At 45.7% G+C, this 13,719-nt stretch overlaps 1 protein-coding gene across 2 annotated transcripts; it reads left to right on the forward strand.

Moving 5' to 3' along the window:
- Window positions 1-367: 367 nt before the first annotated feature.
- On the forward strand, window positions 368-13,710 carry CCNE2 (cyclin E2). Of its 2 annotated transcripts, none has more exons than XM_063172285.1 (12): window positions 368-435; window positions 1,911-1,949; window positions 2,038-2,146; window positions 2,326-2,385; window positions 4,314-4,465; window positions 6,206-6,341; window positions 8,156-8,302; window positions 9,525-9,620; window positions 10,357-10,491; window positions 11,118-11,229; window positions 11,880-12,034; window positions 12,413-13,710. In XM_063172285.1, the coding sequence occupies exons 2-12, from the start codon at window positions 1,936-1,938 to the stop codon at window positions 12,512-12,514; spliced, it is 1,218 nt and encodes a 405-aa protein (XP_063028355.1). In that variant the 5' UTR covers window positions 368-435; window positions 1,911-1,935; the 3' UTR covers window positions 12,515-13,710. The 2 variants fall into 2 exon arrangements, with proteins under 2 accessions (XP_063028355.1, XP_063028364.1); XM_063172294.1 differs by having other exon boundaries at window positions 2,329-2,385.
- Window positions 13,711-13,719: the final 9 nt, after the last annotated feature.

Raw genomic sequence — 13,719 nt, forward strand, 5'->3', positions numbered from 1 at the left:
TGAGCCCCGCTGGGCGCGCGGGGCCGCCGGCGGAGCCGCCGCTGTCTCGGCGGGTCCGGGGCCCGATGGAGCGGACCGGAGCGGGGTGATGGTGCCGGGGGTGCCCCCCGCCAGCGGGGCAGGGCGGCGGAGAGGTGCAGGGGCAGCGGGCGGCGGCAGCGATGGCAGCGCTCCCCCCGGCGCTGCCTGCCGCTCTGCCAGCGGAGCCGGAGCGGCCGGGCCGTTCCGAGCCGTTCCGGGCCGTTCCGGGGGGCGCGGGGGTCGGCGCGGCCCCACCGCACAGGGGCGGCGCTGGGGCGAGCGGGGCGCGGGCGGCGGACGGGCGGGGAAGCCGCCTGCCGCCCTCGCACATGCGCAGCGCGGGCCCGGCCGCGCTATATAGCGGGTTGGCGCCGGCGCCAGCTGAGCAGCGCGGCCCGGGCGGCAGCGGCGGAGGTGAGCGGGGTCCCGCCGGGGAGCATGGGGGCTGGCTGGGGGGTCATGATAATAATAATAATAATGATGTTGTTAATAATGATGGTGTTAATGATGATATCAGTGATGATGGTAGCGATGATAATGGGAGCGGTGGCCGTGTTGAGGATGGTGGTGATGATAGTAGTGGTGGTGGCGGTACCGGCAGACACGGTGCCGGTGGTGGGGGGGTGTGAAGGGGGAACTGGCAACGGTGACCGGGAGCGGTGAGGCGGGAGAGGTGGCCGGGAGCCGTGACCGGGAGCGGTGAGGCGGGCTGCCTGCCCGCCCGCCCGGGCAGCATTTTGGAGGGAGAGTTGTTAAGGAGAGCCTGGGGGGAGACGTCCCCGGGGGCTGCCCCATCCGCAGGGAGCGGAGAGTAGCGATGGCCCGGACGGGCATCCCCGGAGGGAGCGGTGCGGTGGGCCGGGGTGCCGGCGGGATCCCGCCATCGGCTGCCCCCCGCCCCAGAGCGGAGAGCCCCGCGGGAGGCGGGCTGCCCGGTTTTGGAGGGAGCCCGGCGCGCTGGGGGCGGGGATGCCGGCCGAGCAGCTTGGCGGGCTGACCCCCACCGCCCGCCTGCACCGCACCCCAGCGGGACCCGGCTCCCCGCCCTGGCCCTTGGAGCGGGGTGCCTGTAGGGACATCCCCTCACAGCCCCGGTCCCTGCACGGGGGGGTCCCGCCGAGGGGTGTCCCGGCGGGGGGTGGGTGTCCCCGCGTGTGAGGCGCCGTCCCGGCCGCCCCTTCCTTCCCCCTCAGGTTTTGGAGGGAGCCGCGCTCTCAGCCAGGCGGGAGCGCGGAGGGGGGGGTGGGGGGGGGGAAGCGGTCCTGCCCCTCCCGCGTCCCCTCAGCACCCTCGGGAGCGGGTGGGTGTCGGATCGGCCCTTCGGGAGGGGAAGGCGGGAGCCGGCGGTGTCCCCAGCACAGCCTGACCCCGGCACAGGCCGCCGCCGCCTCCCCGCTCGCTGGAAATTGGCGCGGAACCGGCGCGGCGGGAGCGCGGGCGGCGGCGCCCGGCCCATCGCGGCCCCGCCATCCCGGCAGGTGTGGGGGGCATCGCCCCTGAGGGAGCGGCAGGGTCCAAGCAGTGTCTGTGTGGGTGCCTGGAATGGAGGGTGCGGGGAACTAGAGGGGTCACAGCCCCAGGGACCCCTCCACATCCTCTTGTGTGGGAAATGTCCCTTTACAACTTCCCTGCCCCCACCCCCAGGCAGCCTGAGCTAAACTGCTGGCATACCTGGGCACCCTGCAGCAGGACATGGAGCTGCGTGTGCTTACATACCACAGTCATGCTCTGCTTGGGCATTCCTCAAGCCAGGGGAATACTTGTGCCCTTCTGTTTGAGCTGTGTGAACCATGCTGCTCTTTGTGATGAGTTCATGACACAAAGTAGGGAACTTGGTTCTAATTTTGTGAGGACGCACTAACTGAGCTTGTCTTATTACTTTGATCCAGGTAGAGATCTCATAGCCCAGAGAAGATGTCAAGGCGCAGGTAAGCTGTTAGCATTGTACTAAGAGTATCTGTACTAATCTAACAACTGCTGCTCTCCTAACATCTCATGTCTTTTTACTCTTTGCAGTAGCCGTTTGCAGGCCAAACAGCAGCAGCCACTGTCCTGTCCAGAAGAGGCTCCACAAGAACTGCAAGCACTAGATTATCTCCAGACCAGAAAAAGGAGAACAGCAGAGGTGAGCAATTTGAGCAACTTGGAAAGCTGGATGATACTGAAATCTCTCCAGTGAATTTGGATGGGACAGTCTTTATTTTGCCATGTTACAAAGTGCAAGGCAGGGGTAGCAAGAGATTTTCTGAGCTGTAGGAAGGTGTGCTAGTCACTGTCAGTGTATTGATGTGTCTCTCTTTTCAGCAGGAGATTAAGAAAAGAGAAGATGGAAAAATTGCAAAAAAACATCAATATGAAATTAAGGTAATTCAATTGTGAATACCATTTCAAACTAGGTAAGGGAGTCTGGTTTGTGTTGGTGGGTGTGAAATCACGCATTCCACACCAGAAGGTATTGAATAGGGGAAGTTTGTATTTTTAGATATTAGAAACTATGGGAGCTTAGCACCTTTTTATCTGTTTTACACGACTTGAATGCAGATAAAAGATCCTTCAATGTAAAAGCCACTGCAGAGTAAGATTAAGTGAAAAAAGAGAATCACCCCTGATATTTCAGAACAATTCCATATGCAGAGCAGGTTAGGCCTAGAGGCAAGTCTAAACAAGATCACTGCCCTTGTTTTAACTTTAGGTGTGGTTTCATGGCCATTTAGTTGAGATTCATAACCATGCAGGCCATCTTTAGTTTCATTTAACAGTTCTTTTGATTATTTAAATCAATTTAGGAACGTGTTTTCACTAACACAGTAAGCTCTTAAAACTGACAGGCCTTATGGTTTTCTGTTGTAAAGCAGACTAGTAAAATATTATAACTTTCTCTTGCAAATAATATTGTTTGTAATTATTCTGTTTGTAAAGTGAATGAGACTAACAGCTATGGTGAAGCAAAACTCTTCTGATTGTGAAGTTGTCTTTGTAAATCTTGAGTAGGGAAAAATGCTGCTTAAGTATTTCAGCTGTACCTGGGGTGAAACTTAAGTGTTAAGTGTTTCAACTTTGCTGAAAGGGGGACATCATGTGTCCCTGTCTCCCTGTCTCCTTCCTTGAAGGGCTGTGCAGTCCATCTCCAGCCTTGCTCCATTCCTTGAACAAAGCAGTAGGCAGGTTCATCTTGCTAATTTGGCATTAGAAAATAAGTTAAAGTTCTGCCAGGTTAGTGAATTAAGTCAACCCAGCAGAGGGTCTGGCAAGCATTGGAGTGGAACTTGGGCAGTGAGGCTCACAGGAGAGAAGGAGGAGTAGGACCTCCCTTTTCTGTTGGTTGTGTTCGTTAAGGTCAGTTCTGCTGCAGTGTGTAACTTCACTCTTGGGGTACTTCAGTCTGGCTATAAATAGGTTGGGATATACTGAGGAATCCTGTGTAGCTTACCTTGCAAGTCAGCTGTATAGGAAAAGCTTCTGTGTTCAGGGACAAGTGTTGCCATTCTTTGTGACTGGGATTCCCTCTCAACTCCGCAGGGAATAATTTAGGTTGTGTGACACCATTTTGAAGGCTGTCAGCCATTACAGCATTGCATGTGCTCCAGGGATTTGATACCCCCTTACTCATTGGTTACTTACAACCAAATAAGCATTAGTGAAACAAGTTACAGTTAACCAAAGTAATCTAGAATTCCTTCTCTAAGGCTTTCTGCAGGAATACCTTTGCAGTCTTCTCATTTGGAGTCACTGCATCTCATATTTGGCATTGGCAAGCTGAGAGAGAGTTCACAGCTGCTGCTTGCTCAGTGGGTATCTAGCTCTGGAGCTGAGATGGGTGGCTCCTCTCTGGAGCACTAAACTGGAAGATAACAAGTTACTGAATTTCCACTGAGAGACAGTAAAACCTCCACCCCCTCCTTTCTTTTCCTCTGAATAGATAAGTAGATTGGACTAGTAACCTAATGTCCTGTGTTTTAGTAGCAATTAATATCTTTGCCTTTTGTACTGTAACTGAGCTTTTCAAGCAATGGATAGGCTACTTGTGGGTTCATAAACTAAAGATGGTCATCTTCCTCAAAGCTGAGTTCCCAGATGCATCCAATTTATTTATATATGTTCCAGCTTGGCTATGGAAGGTTTTGTTGGCATTTAATTTTCTTCTTTCTTGGTTTCAGTACTTGAATCAATGCTGAGATCTAGAAAGACTAATGTACATTACATATATTGTTGCTGTTACTGTAATCTACTTATTGCCTTTCTTGCTCTCATAGTAAACACAGCATTTAAAAGACACCTTGTTTATTTTGCAGAGTTGTTGGCCCCCCACGATAACAGGAGGTATCTCACCTTGCATAATTATTGAAACACCTCACAAAGAATCAGTAACCACTGACTTCTCAAGATTCAAAAAATACAGATTCAGGAATCTCTTCATAAATCCATCTCCTTTGCCAGAACTCAAGTAAGTTTAACAGAGGCAGTAATTGTTAATGTGTGAACTACTCTAATAAAATCTTGTTATATGTGCTTATATAATACATACCTCTACTTGTCTCCTCATCTCACAAAAGATTTTATGTACAAGCAAAAGAGAGAAATTCTTGAGTTTGGTTGTTTGAATATTTTTTTCCTGATCTTATAAACACACCAGACAGTTTTCACATTTCAGAGCTGTCCTTTTATAACTTTACAGTGGACACTCTAAGGGTTAAGGCACTCTAAAGGTTAAGGGTTAAACTAAACTTCTTTCAGTGCTATTGGAACTGTGGCTAAAAAACATTTAACCAAATTTGCTTAAAGAACTTAAAGTGTTCAAATGAACTTGTGGCAATACCACTGTGCAGGTAGCCTGCTAGTGCAATGCAATGTGCTTGGTGCAGTCACAGTTCAGACATTTGCCCTTCTGCAGAGAGATACCTTTGATCAGGCTGTGCTAGAGAAGTACCCAGCTGCTGTTTGTATCAGCCTGGACTTTGATGAAAGAGGTGGTAAATTTACTGCAATGTGTTGAGGAAAACTTCTGCCAAGGTCAATGAGAAGAGAAGCAGAACAGGTAGCATTGCTTTAAGAGAACTTTTCTATAGATATACCTTGGTGGTTTTTTGTGCTGGCCCAAACTGGATCAGAACTTCAAGATGCTGCCAGGTGATGCTTTACCTCAAAGACCTGTTCAGATACAGAGTTCCATGCAAGGTGCTTAATCCTGTTGTTGACAGGCATCTGGTGAAGCTGAACTCCATCCTTTCTGATTAGCTGAATTAGAGGATAATTTACTTCTCCTGCCTTCTCCATCCTTCCCTAACTGCTGTAAGAAGATCATAATTCATTTCTCAATGCCTGCCTGCTTAAATGGGAGGAGTTGTGTATTAAACAAGCAAATATCTCCCCAGCTTCTAACTTAGGAGGGCAACACAATGAAACTGACCTGGATTAAAATTTGTAGGCAATACCAGTGATCAGCTTTCTCTCCCCTTCTGCTTGAGGAAAGGTAAATAACTCCAAAAATTTCAGTAGGAAATCGTGATTTCATTGGTTAACATGCTTTTCCTCTTAGTACCTGCAGGATGAGAAGAGCATCTAAGAAAAAGCCCATATGGATTGATAGTAACAATTACAAATAAAGCCATATTGATGGTATGGGCATCATCTTCCCAAACAGACTGGAGCACTAATAATTTATAAGTTAACAATAAAGAAGAACATATTTTTTTCTCTAAATAGCTTGCTTCTGAGCTGTGAAGTAAGCTAGGAAATAAAGGGATGGATGAGTGAGTTTTAAACACTATCTCTAGTTTTTCTCAAGCTAAGCTTATGTATGCTTTATGTTTCCTGAGGAGGAGTATATTTTTTTTTTAGGGGGAGGGTTTGGTTTTATCTTGCTCTCTGAACAGCCACCAAAGTAGGCAAAATAGGGAACTCTAGTTGCACGTACAGCTTTGAGTGGCACATGTTCAGTTTTACTGCCTGTTCTGTAGAACTGGGCTTGTTGGTGAGCTTGCCAAGCTGCTGTTGTGGTGATGTAAAATGTTCCAAATGTTCCTGCAGTTTTCCAATTGCCATAAGGATCTTATAGTGTGGAATTTTTCTTTTTGAATGTCTGTAAATAATAAATAATGTGTTTGTTTGGTTTTTTTTTTTTTTTTTTTTTTTTTTTTAAATTGTGCATATACTTACTAATGCTTTGTGTAACTTTATTCCATAGCTGGGGCAATTCCAAAGATGTCTGGCTCAACATCCTGACGAAGGAAAACAGATATGCTCACTGCAAACACTTCACATCACTACATTCTAGTTTGCAACCTCACATGAGATCCATACTGCTAGACTGGCTCTTAGAGGTGTGTATCTTTAGTTACTTGATCATGTGTTATGCCCGTGAAGTAGGCAGGTAAAAGCACAGCTTTTACATAAAGGTCTCATAGTAACATGTGCAGTTGTAAAAAATGGCCAAACTATTTTGCAGCAGAACAAATGACTGCTTTTGATGCTCTTGGTGAGCTACACCTGGGCCTTCCCAGGCAGGAGGCACTGAACTTCCTCTCCCCCCAGGACAGTAAGCAGCAGTATTTTAACTTTTGCTCATGGCATCCTGCAAGAGAGAGAAATCTGGTTTTGAGACACTTGTATTGAAATTATGGATCTCTAACTTATGGGGTAGACTGTATCTAAGCCATGAGAAAACTGCATCTGCTGAGGATTTATGGCCTGACCATATCAAGAGTTCTTGAGTGTCAGCCCATGATGCTATTTTCTGATTTCATAGCAAATTTTCAATTTTATCATAGGAAGAGAGCAGAGAAGAGTTGCTTTTTTAAAAATCTTGAACTAGGAAATCATCCAACTTCCAAACAATCATCAGGGGCATTGCTTTTGTCCAGCTCAGGGGTTCTATATGCCACAGCAGATTTAAATCCCAGCAACTTTGAGACCTCTTCAGTAGTTCCTAACAGTCTTCTGTAACATTATAACAGATGCTGCTTAACATGGCCAAGTGTTATTATGTTGGGAAATTACACTTCTATAGAAATTCTGCCATTTATTTATGGGCAGGCCTGGTCTATGCAGTTTTAGCTCTGAATCTTCTTTAGAGCAGTCATTAATAGTATCAGAGTAATGCATTGTTTATCAGGTTTAAAAGAGTGGGGCTGTGCTATTTCTGCCAATCAGTTGCATTTTTGGTGGTCAGGAAGGGCTTTAATTTGCAAATGAGCTTCCAACCTTATCTTGAGAAATAGCTTGTAGTAGCGAGATTATATTCTGATGTTGTATCCAAGTAAAATAATGAAGTGGCTGGGATCTATTTCTTGGATGTTCTTTTCTGCTCTTGTTCTTTACTGCAAGTAGATTGTAAGTAATTAATGGATATCTAACTGCTTTCTAGTTGTGAAAGGGGGATGGAGTTGCAGGAGAGCTGGAAATGTGGTAGCCCCTCCCAGTTCAATTAGAGATTAGATGAAAAGTAGGGCTCTCCCTCAGATCTCCAGGTGTGGGCACTCTCCTTTCTTTTTTTGTTGAACTGGCGTTTGAAACACTTTGATACAATGCGAGTATTAAAAGTTCTCCCTGCCAGGGAAACCAGCAATGGGATGGAGCAGATGGCGGCTCCTGCAGTTTTGTTCCTGCTTAGTGAGGCTGCTGGTGTGCCTGAGGGGCTGCAGGCAGTGCTCCTGGCCTGCCAGCACAGCCCACTCCAGCAGGAACTTCCAGGCTCCTTTGCTGTAGAGCCCAAGATTTTGATTTTTTTAGTGGCTCTGCCCTGGGACAGACGTACTGGGAATTCAGCGGGGATTTGACTTCAGCTTGAGGCTTGAGAGTATTCTTAATCAAGATAATTAATGTGTGTGTGTGTAGGTGCTGCTGTTTTGTTGGGGTTTTTTCCTCCACGGGCTTTCTTCTTCCAGTGGAAAAATGGTTGCTATTTAATTTGGAAAAAATATTTCTTGAAAGTCTTTTAGTACCTCATAGGCAATTCACTTTTAGGTGGGAGCATGGGAAATACCTTTTCCAATCCCATGCTAACCACTGCATCACACCATACCTTGGTATGTGTGTGCAAAAGATGAACCTGCATTTTGCTGTTAAAGCTTGAATACTCCTGTGCATGTACACAGAGTTTTATAACAGAACTTTTGGGTTTTTCCCCCTGTTGTAGGTGTGTGAGGTGTATGCACTCCACCGGGAAACCTTCTACCTAGCTCAAGACTTCTTTGATAGATTCATGTTGACACAAAAGAACATTAACAAGAGCATGCTTCAGCTCATAGGAATTACCTCATTATTTATTGCCTCCAAACTTGAGGTAAGAAGCTCTGTTACAGGGAGGAGGATCTTGAATTTGGAGTGACTAAAAAGACAGTTATAACAATTATTTCATGTCTGAATCTTTTGAACTTGATGGTGTATGTACAACACTGAAGGTCAGAAGGGGAGATTTTTTTCTCTTCCTTCAGCTGTGCATTTGTCAGTCTCTCAGAGAGTAGTTTTTGTCCTCCCTTTCTCCAGCAGTAGGGAAGAGACCACATAAGCTTGAAAGGCATGCAAATGTGCTAGAAGTAGTTTTGTTTTGTCTAGTCTTTTTCCAAACATACTGCAGTTGGCAGACAATCTCAGGAATGGGTGTGGGACTTGAACAAAACCAAGCCTAAGTCTCAAACTGCCTGTATATCAGGCTGATACCCTTACAACATCCTCCATTTAGTGGAGTGTGAGTCCTGAGTGCAGCGATGGTGAGACCTCACATTGTGTGCTACATCCATGGACCAAGAGCTTTTGGGTGATGCATAGTGGGCTAGACTGACAGGAGAACTTGGGTTTGTTATCTTGGAACCCCCAGATCTCACTGTGGTTCCCAAAGCAAGGTTGTACATATGAGCAGTCATTCCTGTCCTAAGGAATCTCATGGGGCCATGGTGGTCACAGAGCCAGCTGGTAGGGAAGCACTTTTGCTGGCAAGCTCTCTTCTACTTACCAAACTATGCTTGGCCCCAGCTGGCATGACTGGCTTAGCAAATTTCCTTGACCATCTCTGCACCATGGATTTTGACAGTTGCAGTAGCTGGTTGTGGGATTTTCTCTCTTCTTTTTTTTAGCTTTTCTCTTTGTTTTTTTAAATTTTTTAATTTATGCAATTACATCAGCACTGACAATGCAGGTAATCTGTACCAGTCAGCCATCTGTAGGAGAATTGGGATGATGTATGTTTTTACAGCATTGGAATGGCCGAGTAGAAAGATCTAAAAATGAAAGGGTGTTCTGATTTGCTTGGTCAGCATTTATTTCCCCAGAAGCTCAAAGGGTTGCAATAATCCATTGCATTGTACAACAGATACTAAAACCCAAGTAGGTTATGTGTCATCTCCTTATCCTGTAAGTTTCATGTCAGTTCATATAATGAAAAAAACTCTGTTATAGCATAAGAAAAGTTAAAATGTCAATGTGGACAGAAAAGTATTTCCCAGTATCTTCTCAACCTTTCTTAGAACTGTAAGATACACTCATCTTCGTTTTCCCTCCCTTTAAAGGAAATCTACGCTCCTAAAATACAGGAATTTGCTTACGTCACTGATGGTGCTTGCAGTGAGGAAGATATTGTAAGAATGGAACTTATTATGTTAAAGGTAATAATTTGCTGTGTTTGTAAATGCTGGGTGAAAGACCCTCCAGCTGAGCTTTCTGTTTTAATGTCACTTACTTGCTTAGGAAAAGGAACCTGTCCCTGTTTGTGCACAGTAGTGGAGCCTTTGTTGTGTGCGTGTGGACCTCTGACACCCTAGCTGGGATGCAATCCCTGACTGGTAGAAGAGGGCAGGTTTCTCATGCTTGTGTGAATTTAAAAGCTCTCAACAGTGCAGGCAGCCACAGGCAGGCTGGAAAGCTGTCACTGTCATGTACTGCACTTGCCAACATCCCCTGCTGTCCAGGAACAGGGACTTCTGGGGAGACAGGCAAAAACTTCGCTCTGCTTGGTGCTCCTTGTGTTGGAAAGGATCTATCTTTACCAGCACAGGACTCTTTATATTTACTCTTCCTTAATAGATATGAGCTGCAGGTTCATACAGCTGGCCCAAAAGCTTGAGGAAATAATATTAATTTCCCAGCTTCTGAATGAAGAAGACATATAAAATCCAACTGCACAGGTGAAAGGATACAGATTTGTGCTGATCCTAATACAGCCTTTTCAAAAAGCAGTAAGAATGCAACTCAAAAAGAATACTTATACTTGAAACTGTAAATATTTTTTGGTGTCTTTTAAGGATATGTGCAATAATCTCAGGAGAGGCATAGGAAGAAATCGGAGCACAAAACTATCCTTGAGTGGTTTATGGCACTTAACTGTTTGTTAAATATTTGCAGGCTTTAAAATGGGAACTCTGTCCAGTGACAATTGTCTCTTGGCTGAACCTCTATCTTCAAGTGGATGCTCTGAAGGATGTTCCAAAAGTACTGCTACCTCAGTATTCTCAGGAAAAATTCATTCAAATAGCGCAGGTAGGTAGTAAAACGTTGGAAAATGGTTCTTGGGGCAGTGACAAGTGCTACTGAATGTTGCACCCTGAAAGCCACTTCGTCCTAAGTGTTCCCTTGTTTCCCCCTCACCTGTTACTTTGTTAAGGAGCATGCAAGTTTGACTCTACCAAAGAAATTCAGTTTTGAGGACAACTACCCCTGTGTTTCTCATCTCCCTGCTTTCACATACTTTAAGACTTTTTCTGTGTGCTGGAAAAATAAAAACTCAATTTTATTTCTTTAATCACTCCAGCATTCTATAAACTGTAGTGACAGCTCTGAGAGGAAGGTGGATCATTTCAGGCTCGAGGCTGTTTTTTAACTGCCCTTAACAGTGTGTCTGTGTAATTGCCAAGACAGCAGCCTGGGGAGTGTTTTGACTATTTTGGAAGAGCTGTGGTTCTGTTGGTATGGGCATGTGTTGTGCCCAGCCTCAGAGAGGTAGCTCAGTGGTGTAAATGCTGCACTAGGTAGTATTTAAATTTAAGACACCTTCCTGGCGCTCAGCCCTGTTCTGGCTGTAGGACTGCTGTGTGCACAGTCCTCTCTGAGAAAGGATCATGCTAAAGTATCAGCTTGTGAACATTTGTTACTCTTCATGTCCTCAGCTTTTAGACCTGTGTATTCTGGATGTGAATTCTTTGGACTTCCAGTACAGAACACTAGCTGCTGCAGCACTCTGCCACTATACCTCAATTGAAATAGTTAAGAAAGCTTCAGGTAAGATGCTTTGCAGAGCTTGGCCTTGTGGGGCAGGGAATTCCGGGAGATGTCACAGACCCAAATTTGCTCAAGATGGTATTGGTTTACCAAGCTGCAAAGACCAAAACCTACATGGACACTAATATTTGTTCTGTGTGCTTCTTTTCCTTCTACTTTCACTTCCTACCACTATTTCAGATGTTACAAAGACTCAGAAGAAGGAAACCCCAGCAGTGCAGCTTTTGCTAAGGAATTGAAACATTTATTGTTCTTGCTTTTGGGCTAATATTTGCTCAATGGCTTCCAAGTGTTTGGGGAATCATTAGCTATATATTTAGCCACTTTTTCTCCTGAAATGTAGTTTTCAAGTAGTCGTGCATGTCTGTCAGCAACACCCAGTGTGTTTTTATAGCATGACCCACAATCTTGTGTTCAAGCCACAAGTCACTTCAGCCTCCCCTGGAAAGCAACAACCCTTGTGACCTCCATTCACCCTCCAGCCACCACCCTTTTAAGTAAAAGCATAAGGAATGTTGGCTGTTTCTGGGAGGATGTTTCTGAATTTTTATCTGCAGTGTTATTTATTGTGTTTTTTAACTCATGGTCATATGGGAACACTGTGCTACATCTCATGATTTCTAAATATATTCTGGTGTTCTACCTTTCAGGCTTAGATTGGGACAGCATTTCAGAGTGTGTACAATGGATGGTTCCTTTTGTCAATGTGGCAAAAAAGGTCCCTGTGAAGCTGAAGAACTTCAAGAAGGTTGCAGCGGAAGATCGCCACAATATCCAGACCCACACAAATTATCTGGACATGCTGGTAAGTGGTTTGTGGATGTGCAGTTTGGGCAGCTGAGAGTTCATTACACATTCCTTGTCCCAGGGCAGCTTTTGAGTGGCCAGAGCACCTCCTTGCTCACAGCTGGCCTGGCTCACCTCAGTGAGGGAGTGCCCACCACCAGTGCTGCTGTAAACAACACTTGCTTCACCCTAACACTCGCAGCACACACTTGCATTACCAGTACAGGGGAGCTGTTTGTGACTTTGTTATGCAATGTCACTTTGGTTTTCTCAGTACCCTGACTCTAGAGCACTTGAACGGTGTGAGTGGTGTGAGGAAGCACTGCTGCCTCTTCCTGGCACAAAAAAGGAGACCTTGTCACAGGTATTAATTGCTGTCTTCTTTCCCAATATGCAGGAAGAAGTGAACAGTGCAGTAGTGTCTACTGCCCCAGGGCAGTTATCACCTGTGTCAACAGGAGGAATAATAACCCCTCCCAAAAGCACAGAGAAGAAATGAAATACAGTCAATTATCACAAATGGATTCAGAAACAGGACTTGGTGCTTCAGAACAAGACCACACTAAAGGTGACTCATGCTCTTTACTGCTATTAAAGACTTGGGCAGTAAAAGACACAGCAGATGGAAACTGAGACCAGCATCCTCCTACAAAAAGACTTGACAAAAAGAGCTCAGCTGAGCATTGCACCCTGCTACCACAAGAGCCTGGACCACTTTGGTCCATTCTGACAAGAGTTAATGGTGGGAACTGAATTCTTAACTTATGACTTTCAAGAACATCCTTAAATAGGGCTGGGTGGCAAGATTTGTCCACTCAAGCTTATATATATAAATTAAAGCAAATTACTTGCTTTAATTTGGGTTAGATGAGCAGAATATTGACAGCTTGTATGTATTACCTCTTCTTGACCCTTTTTCTTTTCCTGGGAAGGTCAGAGCTCACTCGTGTCAGTCAGTCAGTCCCCTCAGGTGCAGTATTACAGGGACCCTTGGGTAAGCAGTTCACATCTCTGAAACCACTCTGTGTGTGCAGGACACTGCAGCCAGCCTTGTACCAAATCCCAGCTCCACAGGAGCCTGATGTATTTAACGCCCTTTAGGCCTGCCATGAACTTCAGTTTAGTGCATCACTGACCTCAGGTAAGAGTACCAGCAAAGAAGCTGCTGCTGCAGTAACCCTAACTGGAAGAAGTACAGCCCCCAGCCAGCCACTTGCACCAAGAAAGAAAAGCATGAGAACTGGAGGTGTGGAACAAAGGGAGCCGCAGGTACTCTGCAACCACTCGCATCATAGGAACAGTATTTTAAACTGTGGAGCTGGATGTCAGCAGTGCTTATGAACAGCATTAACTACTGTGTTTTCCTCGGAATACTCACTACCTCTGAGTCACTTCTGTGATGAAGGGCAGTACTGGGAAAGAAGGGTATCATTCCTCTTCCCTCTTTCATGGTGCTCCAATCCGTGCTGCACACCCAGGGACAAGTGTTACATTACACTGAGCAGCCCACAAAGCTGCACTAGAGCATCAAGTGCCACCCACATCCACTTTACACTCACAACAACTTTGTAAACTTGAATTCATGTCTTCTCAAACAAGCCATTGTGGAACTAGCTGCAGTTGCTTCCAGCCTTCTGTACAGTTTGTAAAAATAAGGGGTTTATTGTAAGATTTCATCTATTTCTAAGAAGAAAGATACTAGAC

The sequence above is a fragment of the Melospiza melodia genome, chromosome 1 (genome assembly GCF_035770615.1).
Source record: "Melospiza melodia melodia isolate bMelMel2 chromosome 1, bMelMel2.pri, whole genome shotgun sequence".
Lineage (NCBI taxonomy): Eukaryota > Metazoa > Chordata > Aves > Passeriformes > Passerellidae > Melospiza > Melospiza melodia.

What these genes read in the sequence shown, in the direction of transcription:
- CCNE2 (XM_063172285.1), top strand. An exon ending in TGGAACTTATTATGTTAAAG is followed by an intron (nt 9,621 to 10,356) that starts GTAATAATTTGC and finishes AAATATTTGCAG; the next exon opens with GCTTTAAAATGGGAACTCTG. An exon ending in CAAATTATCTGGACATGCTG is followed by an intron (nt 12,035 to 12,412) that starts GTAAGTGGTTTG and finishes CCCAATATGCAG; the next exon opens with GAAGAAGTGAACAGTGCAGT.